Source organism: Aptenodytes forsteri, unplaced genomic scaffold (genome assembly GCF_000699145.1).
Source record: "Aptenodytes forsteri isolate BGI_AS27 unplaced genomic scaffold, ASM69914v1 Scaffold250, whole genome shotgun sequence".
Lineage (NCBI taxonomy): Eukaryota > Metazoa > Chordata > Aves > Sphenisciformes > Spheniscidae > Aptenodytes > Aptenodytes forsteri.
Window position 1 is genome coordinate 113,346 of NW_008794008.1, and position 20,623 is coordinate 133,968.

The following is a 20,623-nucleotide window of genomic DNA, read 5'->3' on the forward strand; positions in this document are numbered from 1 at the left end:
TGCATGCGTGGCTTTTGCTTTACCTATTAAACTGTCTTTATCTCAACCCACGAATTTTTCTCACTTTTACCCTTCCAATTCTCTCCCCCATCCCACCGGGGGGGAGTGAGCGAGCGGCTGCGTGGTGCTTAGTTGCCGACTGAGATTAAACCACGACAAAATACAAACTGCACATGATAAGTAAGAGTTACCTACCCTCTCCTCTATGATCCTCTCATCAGCAGCCTCTTGTATTACTCCCACACTGCTCTGGGTTAGATAAACTCTCCATTCTCAGCACTGTCAGTTCCATTCAGAAGCTTAACAAACACCACCCCACACTGAGTAACAAACACCTCAAATATCATGAAGCAGATAAATCCAGGGTTAATTGGTACTGCACTGGGAATTATAACAAGTGTATCTGGAGATCTTGTATAACTGAGTGACATTCCAAACAAGCACAGACCTATCTTGTTTTCTCATACTGATTTTTCAGTTGTGGTGTAATGAACTACTATCATGTCACAATATCACTGTGTATCTGTTGTCAGCTGAAAGAAAAACAAGTTATCTTTGTACGCACTTTTATGATGATATAAAAGCTATCAGTTGCATGTTTTTATGCACATAGCATAAAAAAAAATTACAGCCACTGACAGCACAACAACTGCTCCTCTATTGGGTTACTTTCTTTTCTTAAACAATATTTGCAACTGAAGGGCATAGAATAAAGAACCCAGACATCTGGGCAATGAAGCAAGTGCTGTCATGTGTCATGAGAGTCACAGCCTGGTGCCAAAGATCACCACTGCTCTGCAGCTGCCGGTGCCCATGATCACAAATGACACTATATGGTACAATGCTCTGCTGTATCAGCAGAGACGAGATGAAGAGGTCTACAGCACTAACTCCTTCTCACCAGATGATGGTGGCTTATCCTTTTCTTTAGAGTCTTGTACTTTTATGTCTGCTGAAGGAGCACTCCAGAAAGCTTTTTACTTTTCTAAGCATCCTATGAAGCCTGTGCTACAATCACCACCCTTTCCCCTTCCTTCCAGAACAAAGAAAGAAGAAGGAAGACAATTCAGTGCTGCTAAGGTCGTGTTCTTCATTTTTCATTTTCACTCATCATCATCCTTTTTACAAAGCACGCTGTTTAAAACACCAAGCTAATGCCAAGAAAGCTGGAGCATTCACCTGGCACAATGCAACAGGCTGGACAACGAGGTCAGCGCAGCACCACGCAGTCGTAGCTGCACTGCTTCCGTTTCTGCAGCTAGCACAGTCGGTGGCAAGCTCTCGTTAGCTGTGCGCTGTCCGGCTTTGCACAGAACGTGGCACCATTCCCAAAAAGGATCTCCAGAACCAGTTACTGGGAAGTAAACGCAGCAAAAAAAGCTACTGGACTTCAGGAATATCATACATCTGATACAGACATGAAGGGCAATGGTTTTTACAATGAACTCCTGTCTCCACTGAAACAACTTGCCTGAAGATATTTTCCACTGCTTGCCATCACTGACGATTCAGGTTTGATTTAAAGCTGTTCCACAGCTTAAGCAGGAAGTTACTGGCTTGGTGCAAAACACCGCAGTAAGGTTTCCTGGGGCTTTTTGCCTGAATTACAACTGTCCAGGTAGTACAGAAACATTACCTTCCTGCCTTAGGTATTGTGTCTTTTTAGTAACCAGTGGATCAAACGAAGTATTGGAGGCAACATTACCTAACAAAATGGCAGACTGCAAGCATTACTCCCACACACCCCTTTTTTTCCTTTCTTTTAAAACAATCATCCTTTCTCAACTCACATGCTAAATTAAATCAACGATATTAACAGTCTGATGGGAGAGCTGCAAAAATTGGTGCTGGCTATTCAGGATGCAATGCTGCTCTTAAAAATAACCAGTAACTCGGTAACAGTACTTCTGTGTAGAAAAGCAGCAGTGGGCTGGGAGTGCTTTCACTGCCAAAACCCCTAGTGATGGGCAGTAGGTAAGGTGCTAATATTACTCCTCTACCAGAAGGGTATACATTTTAGCCATGGCCTTCCTGGCTATACTCTAACTCTGTCAACGGTAATCATCCTTCCTCAATTCCTCACTGAAACTGAATGGCTTTCTGTATTTGCTCCTTCAACCATAAAACTTCAGTATCTAAAAGCATTTCTTCCCAGAAAAGGTTGCCATAGAGATTTGCCTATGTAATTAAAATGTTCTGGGAGCCTTCAGAATCAGCACTGACGTTAGCAATCTCAGCAAGGTTTTTAAAATTATCTATTTGCTGGTAACATCCAGAACCTCTGTGAAGAATGAGAACCTAAAACTGACTATGAAATGGGAAAAAAATTCTCAAAGGGAAAGTTTCCTTGTTTGGGGATTATACCAGCACTCCATACCAAAATATTTTGGGGTTTTTTTTAAATTCATGGGAATACATGCATATGCATTAAAACACCTGCAGGAAGTCAGGAACAGAGATCAAGCTTCAAAGAAAAATCTGGATTTCATTCATGTTTCTTCAGTTTAGCGCGCACACACACAAAAGCAAACGATAAGCAGCTCCACTTCAATAAAGACAGAAAGTAGTAACACCATTTTAATTAATCAGGGTCATGACTTTCAAAGGCGTGGTTTCCAGTAACACCACTTGGGTGTTTTAACACTGCAAGTCCCAACTCTATATATAGCACCTAAAACTTCTCGCCAACTAGTAGACCGGCTAGAGCTAGACCAAAATACATCAAGAAGGTGCCCTGTATGTGACATCACTTCCAGGAACAATTTCAAATTAATAAGTTAAACCTGCCTGGCCCAGATCTAATTCCATCAAGATGAGACCACATAGTGCCCAGCCTTAAGGGGCAGATCAGGTGTGGCACACTTAGCATTTACAAGTGACCCTTTCTTTTCCTCCTCTGTAATATTAGGGTGAATCCTTCTTCAACTTAATGTTACAATGAGACTTGTTCTGATTCAGTTGTAAAATAGTCCTCTTAAACTATGATAATGGGAAGAACACAAGAACTGGGGTCTCCCAAGTCAGGCCTTTGGTTTAAAAAAAAAAAAAAAAAAAAAGTCGAAGGAAGATGAAAAACTGCATCAAATGCAGCATGCTTCCATTTACCAGCATCACATCCTAAGCGGACCACATCTTAATTCTTTTAGTGGCTTTATACACATAGGCAGATTAAATATAGCTTAATTACAACATTTACAGTATATTAATCTTCTTTACGAGATGGATGATTTCTAGCTCATGTCCTTATTTTAGGAGTCAAACAACGTACATACATGCACACACGCTTTGTTCCTATAAAATTTCCACTCTAACTTCAGAACAGCACGTTAATTTCTATTGTCTATACAGGAACATAAAGAAACTCCCCCCCCCTCCCCCGCCACAGTCATCGTATACCATAACCAGCCCCCTGACCATCTTGGTGGCCCTGCACTGGGCTTGTTCCAGCGTATCAATCTCCTTCTTGCACAGGGGAGCCCCAGGCTGGGCACAGCACTCCAGATAGTGTCTCACAAGCGCCAAACAGAAGCGAAGGATCACTTCCCCAGACCTGCTTGCGGTTGTGGCTTGTGGCTACACATTTACTCGTGCAGCCCAGGATGCAGCTACCCTTCCTTGCTGCCACAACTCACTCACTGCAAGGACTGCTGCTGACTCACGTTCAACTGGTTGCCCATCACGACCTCCAGCGCTGCTTCCTAGGCTGTCGGCCCACTGTCCAGCTCATACATCACCAATTTGGTGCTGATGCGACTGGGGCCAAGGGCTTGCCATAATCAAGGTATACTACACCCCTTTGCCCACAGTGCCAGCCATTTCATCACAGAAAGCAATGAGGTCAATCAGGCATGACTTGCCCTTGGCAAATCCACGCTGGCTGCTCCAAATCACCTTCTCCTTTGTGCGTTGAGAAAGGGCTTCCAAGAGGATTTCCTTCACAACCGCCACGGGGACTGAGGTTATGCTGACTGGCCTGTAGTTACCTGGATCCTCCTTCTTGCCCTTCTTGAGGATGTGCGTGACGTTTGCCTTTTTCCACACACTGGGAACCTCCCCCAGCTGCCATGGCCTTTTGAAGATGATAGGGAGCAGCTTTGCAATGACATTGCCCAGCTCCTTCAGCACCCTTGGATGCATCCTACCTGGTCCCATGGACTCGTGTATGTCTAACTGGCTCAAGTGATTCTTAACGCTGTCTTCCTTTACTGTGGGTACTGCTTCACGCCCACAGACTCTGCTAGCAGGCTCAAGGACCTGGGAACCCTGAGGGCAAGCCCTACCCGTTGAAAAGGGAGGCAAAAAAAGGCATTGAGCATCTCTGCCTTTTCCATGTCCCTTGTCACTAGGTCCCCTGCCACACCGAGCAGTCGGCCCTCACTTTTGCTACCAGTGTACTTACAGAAACCTCTCATGTTGTCCTTCACCTCCCTCGCTAGTCTCAACTCCAGCTGAACTTCGGCTTTCCTCACTCTGTTCCTTCACGCACGGGCTATATTCCTCCCACGTAGCCTCTCCCTGCTGCCACCTCCTGTGTACTTCCTTTTCGTGGTTGAGCTCAGTCAGAAGCTCCACGTTCATCCATGCTGGCCTGTTGCCATGCTTGCTCGACTGCCTGCACATGGGAATGGACCGTTGTTGTGCTCTGAGGAAGCTGTCCTGAAGATCAACCAGCTCTCCTGGGCCCCTCCAGGAGACTCCAGGGCAGTTTCCTGTGGGAAACTGAACAGGCCAAGATCTGCCCTTCTGAAGTCCGGGGTTGTAATTCTGCTGTTCATCTGCTGCTCACTCCTCCCAGGATCTTAAACTTGACAGACACCTGGTTGCTGCAGCCAAGGCTGTCTCAGCTCTTACATCTTCACCCAGTTCTTCTTTTCGATTGTGACTAACAGATGCAGAGTATCTCCTCGAATCACTGATCACCCACATTAACAGTTTTTTAAAATTCATTTCAGAAATCTTATGGATCGCCTACTTCCAGTCATTTTAGCTTGGTTAATGTCACCCATGAGTACCAATGCCTGGGATTGTGAGGTTTTTTCCAACTGCCTAAAGGCAGCTTTATCTATCTCCTCTTCTTGATCAGTACGTCTGTAGTAGATGCCTACTACATCATCATCATCTGTACAGGCATTTGAGATGGGCCCCAAGGCCTGCTGCATTTACAGAAGGCCGAGAGCCTCCCTTGTCAAGCTTGTCACCTAGACACATCTTGCTCCGCCCCTTATGACCTCTCCTCTTCAGGTTATGATAACCTTCCGTACCCAGTTTAACAGTCTCCTCAGTAGACTAGCAAGCCTAGTTTGCAAAGACACTCTTGCTCCACTTCATTAGATTTATTCCATCCCTGCTCAGTAGCCCTCATTCCTCTGGTCACAGAAGCCAAAGCCCTGTCTGCAACACAAGCCATACAGCTAGGCATAGTCCACTTCTACCCAAGCTTTCCTCCTCCCTGTAAGGATTGGGAAGGCAAGACCAGAGCTCCATGCCCTTCACTCTCAGCCCCACACTTCTGTAGTCTCTCTTGATAAGCTCCAGGTTACCTCTGGAGCAGTACTGTTGGTACCCACAAGGAAGAGGAAGAAGAGGTCCGTGTTAGAAGGCTGGACAGATCTTGGCAGCGCATCTGCAACAATCCCAGATTCTGGCACCTACCAAACAACAAAACTCCCCAGACATCAGGTGGGGTCAGAAGATACATGCCTCGATCGTCCACAGGAGGAATCGCCAGTAACTGTCTGTGACTGGTACCCATTGCTCCTCACACGCGGTACAGCACTGTTGCCAGGGTATGGTGACACCCATTATGGGACAGGGAAGCATAACAGCACATGAGATATTCTGGATGGCAAAAGCCGTGATCCCTCCGTGGTCAGGAATGCCTCCTGTGACTGTTCACTCAACTGTTGCTCAGATTTTGGCTAACACACAGCTCATGCTAAGGCCTGAGGCGTGCTGGGGGCAGCACCATTAGGTCAAAGCACGGGCAACATGTAGGCAGGACACAATGGACAGGAAGAGATAAAGATCATTATGCAGCCATTATCACCTGCAGCTTGCTGTCTCTTGCAGCCAGAATTCTTGCATACTGATTGTCTGGCAGCCTCTTCAGAATCCACTAACTTATGGAAATTGTATAGACCAAACCCCCAGACTGAGATGTATAAATACATCAGCTTATCCAAAAGGTTTTTGAAGCTGATCCAACAGCAGACAGACTGCTAAGGCTTTCGTGCTTCCCGGTGTGATACAGGGGACGCTCGCACCATGATGGAAGAGGAAAGGGGGAACACCCTCACCGTGGGCTAGAGTACCGTGACACCCCCTCCGTCGTTATTCTTCTGAGCAGTGAGTGACTCATGTACTTTTAAAAGTCAGAGTCCAGATTATCATTATTCTTTTGCTCTCCGATTATTAAGAATTTGACCTGACCTGCAGAGGGTCCAGGTGACTGAAAAGTATAGGCAACTGCAATTTTAGGTAATAGGAAAGCTATCCTCATTGCTAGGAATTCTGTGTAACGATAAGCTACGCTGACTACTAAAATCTTTCTATAATAATAAAGCTCTAATTATAACTACAGACCTCTGGCCGGTTGTCATTCTACCAAGGATCCTTAAAAATAACCTGCCTGTCCCCATAGCGTCAGGTAGCATTGGGTGACACTATCACTCATTTTTTTCCCTTTCGGGTGGACACTAAGTTCAGGCTCAGCTGACTCTGATGGGTCTTGTTGATCCTCACCAGTGCCCAGAGTAGGCTGCCTCATCCTTTACATCTTAATCATCTTCTACTTCAATCCAATGAAAACGAGAGACAAAGTCTACATTGATGTTTAACAGTCTAGAAAATACTTGCTTGTTAATGAGTGAAATGAGGTAATTTTCTAACTGACACAGATTTCACATCGCTGCTTTTATAAATGAAAGACAGGCAATTTTAAGTGATGGTGCAATATGATGAAATTAGGCTGACTTGCGGGGAAAAAAAAAGGGGGGGGGGCAAGAAACCCTCTAAAAACCCACAAGACAGGATCTCATACTAGAGCCCTACTTCTACTCTAAACCAGTAGAAGTCCTTGTAGTCCACAAACGGCATATGCCACAAAGTGTAGCAAATACCAAACAAGCTGCTATATAGTACTGTGTGTGATACCATGCAGCATTCCATATCAGCTGGGAAATGAATCACCCACCACAGTATCTATAGGTTTTCATGTGATGTCTACTCACACATAAAGTTGTTTTTACAATCATAATCAGCATACATCATTGGGGTACAGAACTTATCCATTTTACATGCACAAAACAAGCCTGCATAACAGCAAGCGAATCTAAATCCATCTTTCTTCTCATAAGCGATCACTGTTACTTTTAGAATTTATGCCTCGGCAGAAGGGGGAGAAAAGTTGCTTTTTTTTTTTTTTTTAAATAAAAAAACCTTTCAAGGAAAAAGTGCAAAAGGCAACATTACATTTGGCTTCTTGGACAAGAAAGGAAATTGGACCTTAATTTCAATTAAAATAAAGTATAGATGATGTGGTAAAGACGACTTTCTGTTGTCATTTACCTACATTTCTATCTATAACTGCACTACTTCACAATTTGCCTGGGAGAGATTTACTAGCACAGATTATGCGCTGCATGCCATTCTATATCCACTTAAAACATATTTCCTGATGCAGACATATTAAAGTACACAAGTTAACTGCTATGCCTGCTTCATACATAAAGTAGGATTACACAAATCAGATTCTATGTCACTATTAAAAGAATCTCTCCAGTAGGGAAGTAAAACACAACTTACAACTACTATGTGCTTCATTATATATAAAGACAACTTCATACCTATTTACATATTTAAAAAATTTAAGAGAGGCTTCAGTAAAATCTCTGTTAAACACAAATTACTTCAGAGAAACCTCATGGAGAGATATTTGTTTTGAATGAATGCAGGTGTCAAAGTACTACTCCTTTCAAATATATTAAGAAAGCAAGAAGTATCATAATTGTTCCATACAAAGAAAAGACAACAATTATATTATAGTTGACAAATGGGGAAAGCATGCACTCATTCTTGCCAAGAGTTATCTTGCCAGCTGCTTAGAGCAAACATTATCCATTTTAATTCTTCCACAGTCTTGCAGCCATGGTGAACTACTGCTGAATTAAGACCCAGCTGGTCTCAGGTGGAAGCACTCCTGTAGAGACCTGACTGATCCAGACTGTGGGAACTAGGCTAAACAGCTGACTGTGCAAGATATACTAAGGATAGAGTATGGGTGGGACTACTCAAAAGTCAGGGCACAATAAAGTGTGTTGTGAAGATTCTCCATGGGAACAAAACCTGCCTTTCCCAAAAAGATGGAGGAGAGTTTTCTGGCCTTTAGAACACATGGCTTCCTCAGCAACAAGAAAACATGTCAAAGCAACATAAGAAACTATTAATGGAATTTGAGAGGACAATTATGCTTTCACTTGATCTTTTACCGAAAATATTTTAGAGGGGGGGGAGTAAGGTATATTTACAAAGCTTCTGTAGATTAACCAGTCTTCAATAACAATCCAGTATAGAACCACAAAAATTTGTTTAAAGTTTAACACATAGTAACATCAAAACAAACAAATGTTTCCATGGAGACAACTACCTAAATAAATGCTCACAATGGATCCAAGGCATGACGTCACCCAGGCCTGCCTGCAACCATAGTAACATGCCAGTGTAAACAGAAATATTTTTATTTTTCTATCTAATAATGTCATATAATTAGCAGTTTTATGGCAGTGCTTAAACCATATTCTTGCAGTGCTGAGTGGTAACACTTCTAAAATAAGAGCAGAGGTATTTATATCAGGGCTATTACTATTACCATATTAACTACATACAACAAGTGGAGTATGTGTATGGCATAGCTAACATATCAAATTTCCCAGAGCAGTTGTTGACCCCAATAAACAAAGAAATTTAAGTTCCTAAGGCAACATGCCAGAATGCTGGTCAGAGATCAGTAACATCTATTCTTCTTGGGTATTCTGCTTTCCTTGATACAAAAACCCTGAAGTTCTTAGACTGTTGTGTCTCACTGTCTTGCTGGATTAAGAAGAATGCAGCCACATGTTGCTTTTCATTCCAAATGCAGAACGCTTCTGTGCCCCTCTCCTGTGTCACCAGTGAGCTTGCTTTCTCCAAGGCAACAAGATTCACTAAACCCATATTTGCACTCCACAAGCACAAGACACACAGCCTACAAACTTTTGCAATTCTGGAAGAGTAACATAAAAGAAACAGTCAGTTAATGAGGAAAATTTCCAAGAAGGCAGGCAATTGTTTCAGCTACTAAAAAGATACCCATGGAATTCCCATTCTCATGAAAACCATCCATTTTCAAATGCTATTGCATGTCTGCAAGTTGTATGTCTCTAAATTCAGTAGACCCAGATTGCATTATCACTCTTAATTTGCAAAATGTAAAAGAAAGATGTCTATATAAGGTTCAAATAGTACATGAAAAATGAATGCTTGGAATGATCTAATACTACTAAGATATTTATACTAAACCCCTACATTTTAGCAGAAGCCTGAGCTACAGGGAAATTGGAGTTATTATCATTACAAAAATGGTGAAATACTATTTTTGGTCCTGTCATGAAAATTTCACATACAAGTAATTTATGAAAACTCTCCTTCTCATAGAATATGATTGTGACTTATCCTGCAAGTATTGCAGTGAATTTAGGGACCAGTTAAAAAAAATGCTTCCTAAAAAGTATCATCAGGCTTTTTTTTTTAACAATGATATGAGCAGGTTTTTCAGAGAAGGGGTTGCTTAATTTTTGCCATTTAAAGAGAAAAAGCTATCCTGCTACCAATTAACAAAAGAGATTTTTACATAACTTCAAGCAAGCAGCTAGCTTTGAAATGAAAATTTACCCTGCAACCATACTGTTACTGTTGTATGCAGTGTAATGAACAAATGAAGAAAAGAGTCCATCATCTCAAGTTTTGACTGTGAAATTATAAAATACAGTAAGGAAAGCTTACTACATAATTGCATTTACAGTTATGTACACTTTTGTTGGTTTTGCTGCATTTTTAATAGTTTTCATCCCATAAGATATTGTAAAATTTTGTAATTCATTCTTCACAAAAATGTTCACACAGTGCAACATGCATAGAAAGATAACAATATCGTATGAGAAGTCTTTATTTTATGTTTTTATAACCTAAAAAAAAAAAAATTACTTTTCTACTTATAAGAACGGCAGTCTATCCCAGCTGTATTAATGCAATCCAAATATTTGGCATAAATGTAGGTGGTTTTCCTCTGCTCTCTAGGGATGCAACTTATAAATATTCATACACGTGGCTACTCTCACAAGTGGGCTTTGGCTTTTCATTTCAAGTAATTCCATTTCAAGTAATACCATTGCAAAATTCATTGCTGCTTAATTTCTTGTATTTTCTGAGCTGACAATAGAAAGTTTTTAAAATAGAAAAGCAAAAAAAAGGCAGAAAAAGACATCTATTAAATCAATTTTTAAACACACAACAACTTATATTACAACCCACCAAATTGGAAGGATTTGAGAGACACTTAAGAACGTACAAATTACTGTTAGACACAAATACTTGGGGGGGTGGGGAAGTGGGAGATCAACCAATTTACATCTTTTCTTACCAAACAATGCAACTCTAGCAATTTTTCTTTCATGTCTACTACTGTGTATTCTTTGCATTAGACCATTCCTTCTTCTTATCCTAAAGTACATACAAATGTTGTGCTTACATGAAGGCCTTTAGTGGACCTTTTATGCAAGATAAATAGACAAATTACACTTCAGTCTGACCCGACATCCTCATGCAGAAGAAAAACAGCATTCTACACTTATTTTCTTATCTGTAACAAAGGTTCATCAGAATTTCCTCAACCTTCATAACAACATAAACTTAACCTTAAATGAACTAATCTCTGACAGACAGACATATAGTCCCAGCTTTGAAGAAGTATCATGGACTATTCAAAATTTTCAGAAGTTTTGTTCACCTGGTTTGGTGGAGGTGGGGAGGTGGGTGTTGAGTCTACAAAAACGTTCATTAATTCTCAGGATTGCACTGATAAAATCTCTCCTGCAGCAGAGAAAGTTGCCAATCAGAGAATAAAATGCTATCTTTCAGTAGCTCTTAGGTAAACATATCTGTTACTAATTTCCCTGTTACTTTACCCTGACTATCAGTAACACGTAGTTCCTACCTATTTTGCCAGTATCTGTAGCAGAACAATAAATGAATCCTGGGAAAGTTAGCAAGATGACAAACACGGGCTTTAAACATAGACACAGTAATTCATAAATCCAAAGAACAATTCTACTAGATTAATTATTTTCTAATGTTTGAACAACGTGCCATTGTCATAAACTATATCTGGCTAGAAAACAAACCCTGCTAAACACAGTGGCTTCCCAGTAATAGACCCAACAGAAAACCTGTTTGGAAATTCTACCACAATACTAGATGGCAACTGTAGTTGGGTACGACAAACATCTTATTTTTGGGTGTGTTCCCTGGCCAGACTACAACTGCCAAGATCCACCAGCCCCATCTCACTGAACCACTATGGTTGACCATAAGAATCCTAGGCCAAAGTCCATCTTGTGAGATGCAGTCTAGCTGAAGAACCTAAGAACAACAGTGAAGTACAGAGCCTTCTGATACCCATAAACATAACTCTTATTGAGGCATGGAAGCAGTACTCTGCACTTTCTGGGAAGTTGGAGATTTTTTTTTTTCTCGTGTTTAATGTTTTTCATTCAACACAGATGGGGAAAAACTTGGGTTGTCGAAAAATCTTAGTGCTCTGCTGGCAAAAAGCTGCTTGTAAAATGGAAATGAATAAGAGTTTATTTTGTGAGTATGCCTGCTTTGATATATCACCAAATCTATCATTATCCTTTAGGTTAGGGTTAAACGTGAAGCAAAAGAGAAAGCAAGGAAAAGCAGTCATCTGAACATGCTTGAGAACCCCTGTATACTCAGCCTATGCATAAGCCTCCTAAGTTACAGCATATTGCTAAGACTTGAGTAACTACAGCCATTAAATCTTCCCTTGTTAAAACTTAAAATACTATATGCAAAATAAATGTGATCTAGACTAAAAAGAATTGCTGACATATGCTCTCAAGAATAAAAATATAAAAAAAAAATCCAACACTTAAGAAAATGCGGAAGTATATATATACTGAAAGCATGCACGTGAAAAAACAGACCTCCCTAATAAAGATAGCAAATCTCAGCTATCGTAAGTTTCCCCATGTGCCATTTAAGCAATATTAATTTTAAAATAATATAATTTTAAAAGAGAAGAATATATAAAATACATGTTATATGTACATGTACAGGTGAGGAATGAGCAAGTAATTAATAAACAATTAAGATAAAAATGCTTTTGCATTTGATGCAGTTATCTTCTAAACTATTAAATACTAGATAGAGAGAGGAAAAGATGGCTTGCTTCTTCCAAGAGAAACAACACTTCACAGCAGTCATGGGAGAAAGGTCTGAGAAACTGCTGAACAGGCACCTCCCCGTACAGACAGAGACAAGAACCCCTGAGCTGAGCTGAGACTGCTGAACAACTGCAAGGGGATATGCTGACACTCCCCTTGAGCCTCATGTCCCCGCCACATCACAACTCATTCCTACAGAACAGGACTGGGTTCCTTCTACCCCAGCAAGCACCAAAACTGATACTTCTTTGTATCTGCTAATGTTGCACAATTGTTTATGCCCTATCATGGGGTTGTCCTATCGCTAACTTGCCCAGATACTGACATGAGAAAGTAGCGCTAAGATTTATTATTTCCTGTGATAATAGATACAGAGAAATTTAAGTTGATGAAAGTCAAAGAAAATTTGAAAATAAATGCCGGCATTGTCTATCATAGATCAAGAAAGAAACAAACAACCCTACAGCCTAAACATCCATTTCAAATAAGCTAGTTCACTGATAATATACCTAACTCCGGCAACACAACTTCCAAAAAATACAAGTAGGGACTCAAAGAGAAAGTGGACTGATAGAAGAACAAGAGGGTTGGAGTGTGCATATATAGTGTTTTCAATTGCCTAGATAAGATCCCTGAGGAGAAAAGAAACAAAGAAAGAAATCAAATAAGTAATGTCATTCTAACTGTGCATGTTAAACTGGACAATCTTTCAAGATCAAGGGCCTTTTCTTCTCTGCCTTTCTATGCTTTGATGCACTTCAAAGGGTCAGTGCTTGTAGCAAGTTTTCCCAACCACCTTGTAAGCAACTCAGTTTGCATGTCCTCCCCAGCATTACACCACAGTAGTTGAGAGCACAAGCCAAATAAATGTTCCTACAAGCTACAAGTACAGTTAAGGGACCTTCCTTAAAGCATGTCCCTCAACACAATGAGGTGTGAGACAATTTAAACAGTTACTGTGGTAATAAAAAGCAGAAAAGACAAGGCTATCAGATCAGATACCAGGGGGAGGGGGAAGGTGAAAATGATCCAATTCTACACATAAAGCGAGAACAAAAAAATTACTTGGGGCTTCATACAGAATATGCCGGAACAGTTGAATGCCTTCCCTTGGATTTGATGAGTTTCTGGATCAAGCCCGCCTAGGTTTTCAATCTGGGGAGAAAGCTTCACTAAAGCTCCAGTCTGCTCACAATAATAAGCTAGGACCACTGAGATAATCCTAATTAATTAATCACAGCCATGGGTCTGCATCACAAATTCATCATCAGTCTGGCGGGGCCCTACACTTTAAACTTGCATAGGTGTTGTGCTGGACATCACGCCTGTTGTTAGAATAATAGCTTTTAGTACATATCCCACCTTAGCCTCAGTCCTCTGAGGCTGAGTTTTGGCAAGATGTAAAACTACATCCTGACTTCATTCAGATATCCTTCAGGAAACATTCACATCATTTAATGCAGTCAAAAAACCGTATGTTTCTTGGAATAGCCTGCATTTGTCCTGATCACATCATACCTCTGTACAGTATAACACCTGTGACACTGAAGTCAGTTTAAGATAGCAGGACAGAAGCTGAAACCTGTATCTTCAGAAAAAGCAACACAGTTTCATAAAGGAACAAGAAAGAGATCGATTTTGACAAAGACATACAGTGCCTCACAACATCTGTAAGCAACAGAAGATAAATTTAGATGATATCTACAAAACATGTTGGGGAGACAAGGAAATGATGGCAGAAAGGAACTTACTTGATTTTACTGAAGACAATGTCAACATCTGTGATTGTCACATTCTTCCCATCTATCACATGACAGTCCTTACACAGCTTTGACCAGTTCTTCCCATGCATTTCTTTTCCTGTGGCTCTTGTATCACCATGGATGGCAAATTTTCTAAAGGCTTCTTCCAGAGCACTTATTTCTCCTGCCATAGCTCCCTCATGGGAACTGTTTGAATCATAGGATAATCGTTTTGCTGCTCGGTCCTTTGCTGGATCTGAAGGAGACTTTGGAGGAGTCTTATTCACAGGTTTGGTTGACTTCACTTTATTGTCAGCCATTGTGCTACAAAGAAGAGGAGGGTAAACTCATTACATTAATTCACACGTTTACTTTCTGTTAAACTCCAGGCTACAGTCCATGTCACAACGTATGAAGAATAAATGGTCTATAAAGTTAGCAAGAACTCATTGCCCTCCACCACCAAACAACAGTCTATACATAGAACTATGTAACTCTCGGTATATCTAAAAAAAATTCTAGCATATTAAAAAAAAAAGTCAGGGAAAGAACATTCCAAAATAGGGCACAAACATAATTTCACCGTCATTACATCAGCCAACAAGAGAACACTTACTGTTTTGTTTTGTTTTTTAAATGGCAATCACCACAGTCACTCTACTGATTTGAATAAAAGTATGCCCTTTACATTGTAGGCATTACTACCTACTTTTATTTCTGAAGGAAGAATGAACAGCCCTTTATTTTCTGGACTGTGGCTTTTTAATTATTATTTATTGCAAATTGAAAGATTTTGAAAGTGCAGTAAAAATATTAATGTTATAACCCTTATGTTATATAATGTAAGGCCTAACAAGTAAGGAAGCCCCCGAAATGCTTAGACAAGTCTCTCTTGTTAACAAAACCATTCTTTTCCCAAGTTTATGCCGAATAAACTGTAGCTGTGGAATTCATTTGGAACGAACACATCCATTATGCAGGAGCACTGAGAAGGGATGTCATTACTGCAGAGAACAACTTTGAGATTACCCTATGTTCATGTAAGATAGGTTTGCCTTTTATAAGAAACCTTAAACTGAGGTTTTGTATAAAACCTATATATAACACTAAAGTTATTTCCAGGTGTCTTCATAAAGAAAAAATCCCTAACGTGCCAGAAGCATGCCACAGAAGCCTTTGCCTTCTGCCCATCCACTCTTAGCTTGGCAGAAGAGGCACTGAAAAGCCTAGGGATAGGGTGCACTGTGTGCCTGTCGCAACAGCTACATGCACACTGTTGCCCAGACTCACATCTGTGATGGTGCTACAAATTTTAACCCGTAAAGAGGTGCTTCAGGTACCAGAAGTTTTGCAAATACTAGGTAAGGGCCAGAAAGCCCACCATACTTACCTCGTCCATTCTTCTAGTTGCAGCTGTACATGGTATGTGACTAACATATGCAAAGATTGGTATGTATTTCTAGTTAAGGTTTTATTTTTGCATCAGATAGAAAGTTCTTTTGGCTTATATACTGTACTTCAATACAAACTCCTCAGCAATGGAAACAATTCTAAAAATCTACCTCTTCTGATATTGCTTAACCTCTGTCACTTGAACAACAAAGGCATACCCTTTCCTGCACGCTGCAACAGAACTAACCATAGCTACCTGCTATGCAGCAGTTACTGTTAAGCTTCATGATTAGAAACAACCTTTTAATAAAAACTATACTAAAGGACCTTTGTCCTTTACTCTTGAGCAAATGCAGCATGGCCAAAGCACAACTGTCTATTTTTGAAAACATTTCAAGTAAATGTTTAAAAACCTTGTTGTATCTTAAGCCTGGTGATCCTTCTGTTTTGTTTACACTGTCAGCACAAGTTTTGGCCAACAAACAAAAATGCTAAATTAAAATTAATATGATAGGAATTTACTAATGGTAGCCTGAGAGTTATATGTGCACCTATGATATAAAAAGAAAAGCACAGAGGGGGGAAAAAAGAGTTTGAAAATTTAAAGTTCATTAAAAAGTTAAAAATGTAACCAATTCCCATTTCTATTTCCTTTGTGCTCTGCCTGCTCTCCAAAGAACAGAAATTTTACCTCAATAAACTTTTCTGAAAGTCTCCCAACACTGAAACTCCAAAACAATAAGTACCCATAGTAAATTGTAAGCTACTGCAAGTATTACAGACACATACATTTGTACCAAAATAGTGTCTAGATCAGTCTAAACTGTCTGATTCATCAGGCCACACACACTCTTTTGCTACCAAAAGAGTGGTGAGAGAATATAAGAAGAAAACAAAAACACTGCTAACACAATCTGTGCAAAAGAGTATTACATTAAAAATCAGATCATAAAGATCTACAATCTACCTCCATCTTCAATGAAGCTTGACTTCCAAAAGCAGAAGTCTCTTCCAAGCTTGCACCATTTCAAATCCACTGAAGCTGGAAACTAGAACCAGAAATTTTCCAAGCTAACACTAACTGGCTGGAGAAAGAAAGAATGAAAGAACAAATGAAAGAAACTACATATCAGCAAAAAGCAAAGTCTGTATTTTAATGCCTATACAGGATATTAAAAACCAAAGTTACCTCTGTAAGCAAGTAACAGCACAAAAGGCAGCACAGATCTGCTATAGTAAAGTATGTAAAGCTCGTATCATTTTGCAGTTTTATCTTGTGCCAAATAAACCTTCCAAGAGATTTTCAGGGATAGCCCCCTCTTGCTCTTAGCAATTCTTTCAAGAAGCTATACTTAGCGTATATATCCTTGAAAGATACAACAGTTGCACAGTTCACAAACTATAAGCAAGAAAACATCTGTGCCACTCCATCTCACCTGAAATTAAAAAAAATAACCACATGCCTACATTTTTAAGTATCTCCTGAACAAAATCTTTCTTTAGCCAGTGTCAGTGCCTTGCTGGCCAACTTTGCCTAATCCCATGTCACCCACAACCATAACTCAACTTTGCACAGCACAGCAGAAATATGTTTTAAAAAGCAACTAGTGATTTTCAAATCATGAGCTGAAACCCACACTTGAAAGGCTTCTGATTTTCTGAATCGTGATTTTTAAAATGACTACATTATTTCTTGTCTGCACTACTGTCTTATACTGTCTTCCAATACAATAGCTGTATCTATTGAAAATATTTTTTACTTACTTTCAGTTGCTAATAAATTAAACATTTATAAACTTGGTATAGGAAAAATGCATAAAGGAACATATTTGGCCTTGAGATAGTTCACTTCTAGACTTAAGTTCTCTCAGACATCAATAAATGAACGTTGTATTGGGGGGTTTTGAGTAGTTCTGGGCTGGGGGAAACAGGACACGCTCTATAGAAAAGGCTTCAGTTTTGAATGGTGAAATCTGGTATGCAAAGCAGACTCATTGCAAAGAAATCCCCACCATCTAAAGCAGGTCAAAGATAGACTAAAACTAGGGTTCTGCTGTGGTTGCCAAAAATTGTCATGGATACTCCTTTTCTTGTTGAACCATAATTACAGCTTGCTTGTTAAAATCCCACATAACAACATGAAATTTATTATAAAAAGAAGCTACCTGGTTTATGAAAATACTGACCTAGCCTCAACTTAAAATATGGTTTCTTAACACTACAAACACCACTCTGAAGAAAAATATATTCATTAATATACTACATTAGAAGGTAAAGAATTGCACAACACAGGATATGAAATAGGATTTTTAAAAAGGTTAAAACAGCTGACCCCATTTAGTTGATTAGAGACGAGGAAGGAGATCATGCCATGTTGAAGAAATGATCTCTTAAAGAGAAATACAGAGTAACCTGTTTGCCAAAAATTCAAGATCAAATGCAGTTTTGAGTCCTCCTTACCCTTTTTTCCCTGGATAAAGGGATCAGAAGGCACTTGCTAGCTTCTCCTAGAAGTGAAGATTAGCAGTCATTTGGGGAGGGGACACAGCAGGGTGATAGGTGGAAGTCACAAAGAAAGTGACTACTCTAAAATACCAATTCTAGAATTTGGTAAAACAAGATTAAGTCACTGTTCAAAAGCATGAGCTGTGTAGATGCCGACTATAACAATTACAGCTAACCAAAGAAACGCCTTTCATCACCATCCAAAAACTCTAATATGCACACAGTTCGATAATACTACCTTTCCAGAGCCAGCAGAGGGAAGGAAGGCAGGACTAGCCACCGATCCCATCCTCTCCAAATACTGCTGGCTCCAACCTAGCAGGTCCAGATCACCAAAAGCAGCCATATAAAACCTTAAGAAAGAGATATAAGCAGATGCTAGAGTTCAGAAGGCTTTGTGAAAGAATAACTGTCCCAAAAAACTGGAGTTCCAGAAATCCACAGAATATTTAGACAACTAGGTATTGTGTTATGAACTGCTGTCTGTCATGTAATACTGCTTTAGTATCATGAAAAAACAGTTCTTGTCCCTTCTCTCACTCTGCAATAGGTAAATAATATAGCACATTATACAGACAGAGACATCTTTACAGACAGAGATTAAGCTAGGGATCAAACTTACTGAGGTCATGCTAAAATAGACTGAAAGTGCAGATCTGTGTTCTCAGCACATGCCTAACCCATTAGAAAAAGTTTTCTCATTATCATCAAACTTCCTTTCAGCCAGAGACTACAATACATACTCATCTGCAGACAGACAGCTGGGAGAAGTCCCCTAGATAAAGTCACGTATTACTCTCGATTCTTCCAAACATGAGGGGACAAGCAGCTATTGTTTCTGTGAATTCCAGTTGCCAATTCTCTATAGCTGCATGAATACCAGGTACATATAAATAAGCCCTAAGCCTCAGTACTGACCAACTGTCAGTTCTACTGAAAGATTTATATTAACTTACACTCTTAGTTATCCACATCCTCTCCAGGTGTCCACACATTGCAGGAATTCTGGTACGGCTTTGATTTAGATGTGGGGGAATTGCTCTTAGAAGTAATCCATCTCTCAGCACCAACAAGGAAGACCTGAAGACTTACTAAAACCCAGAGTATTTTTGCCAAAAATTTCAGCAGCTTATGCAACTCTACGGAATATGCATGTACCCTACCTGGTCAGAATTCACTGCAGCACCTTCCCTGCCCTGTCCCCGAGAACTATTGCATGGCTAATCTGCTCAGGAAGTGCAGACAGCTTAGTATTTGTAACAGAAGTTAGCATCGCTGCCATGTCACAGACAGGGAAACCAAAGCAGAGGGATGAAGAAACATGTCTGTTCTGCTGCCAGAGTTCAGAACATAATGAGGACCCTGGGACCCGTACTCTACACTGCTTTAGTTATTAGGCCACACAAAGCAGGTACATGATGGCATGGGGTGCTCTGAAGAACCAACGTTCTCTGACTCTATAGAGGAAATATAAATATAGTCTCACTAGCTGCAAATGTATTAACCCAGTTTACAATCTCCACACCAAAAAATGCTTTTCCAAAAAAATCAACAGGAAACTATCAAAAGCTTTTTGGGCTATACCATGTACTTTCTCATCTGCTTTGTCTGGCTTGCCTCTACCATGCTAGGAATATTCTGTCCCAATATAAGTTGAATTGCTTTCATCTGCAGCAAGTATTACAAAACCAGTTTTTAATGAAAGTCTTCTTGCAGCATTAACTGCCACGGAAATGAATAAGAGTGTATTTGTCTAAGACAGCACAAAAGACTAGAACACTACAGTAGATACTTAATACAGCCTCAGATACAATCCAGTTAATAAGAAAGGCAGCTTATTTTAAAACCATTTGTTCTTTAGAATATTTACCAACCAAGAATTGGCTAAAATGAGGTCAAAAGTCCTGTGAACTAAGGAAAACTTTCAGTTCAAACTTTTTAATGGCAGAAAGCATTTAAGCATCAAGCAGACCTCTGTTCAGGAGACTGCTGAGATTGATGAATTTGGAGAAAAGATTCAATAGCACAATGGCACAGCTGCAACACAGTAACAGTATTACTAACATCTACTCTTTCCTGTCATGCTCGCCTTTGCATATGCCAACCTTATTTCTCACACGCAACACCTAGCTCCATTGCAACTTGCAACACAACTCCACAAGACCCCAAAGTTATGTTTACACTGAGCATCAGGGTCATCCTCTAGCTAAAATCCAAAGTCTGCAGTGCAAATTCCTCATCTTGAGTCCAAAGACAGTAACTTGGATAAAATAGCCCTAAAACGGAATATCTGCTCGAGTTCTCCCTGATCCCTCCCTAAGTTCTTAACCGCTTCTACCATATGCCCCAGACAACTAAGTAGCAAAAATCTACAAATCTGTCCTTGACTTCCTTCTGTTCTGCAGTTCCTTTTGCTGTTGTTTTTACGCAAAGTCCAAGGTTCTGCTTTGCTTACAGTCACACCATAGAGCTTTGGCCACAAGG

At 40.1% G+C, this 20,623-nt stretch overlaps 1 protein-coding gene across 1 annotated transcript in view; it reads right to left on the reverse strand.

Moving 5' to 3' along the window:
• The window catches only part of TPPP (tubulin polymerization promoting protein), a 111,057-nt gene that overhangs the window by 43,949 nt on the left and 46,485 nt on the right, over window positions 1–20,623 (reverse strand). Inside the window, exon 2 of the mRNA XM_009289844.2 lies at window positions 14,252–14,566. Coding sequence (XP_009288119.1) covers window positions 14,252–14,562 — 311 coding nt within the window. The 5' untranslated portion in view covers window positions 14,563–14,566. The remainder of the gene's footprint in view (window positions 1–14,251; window positions 14,567–20,623) is intronic.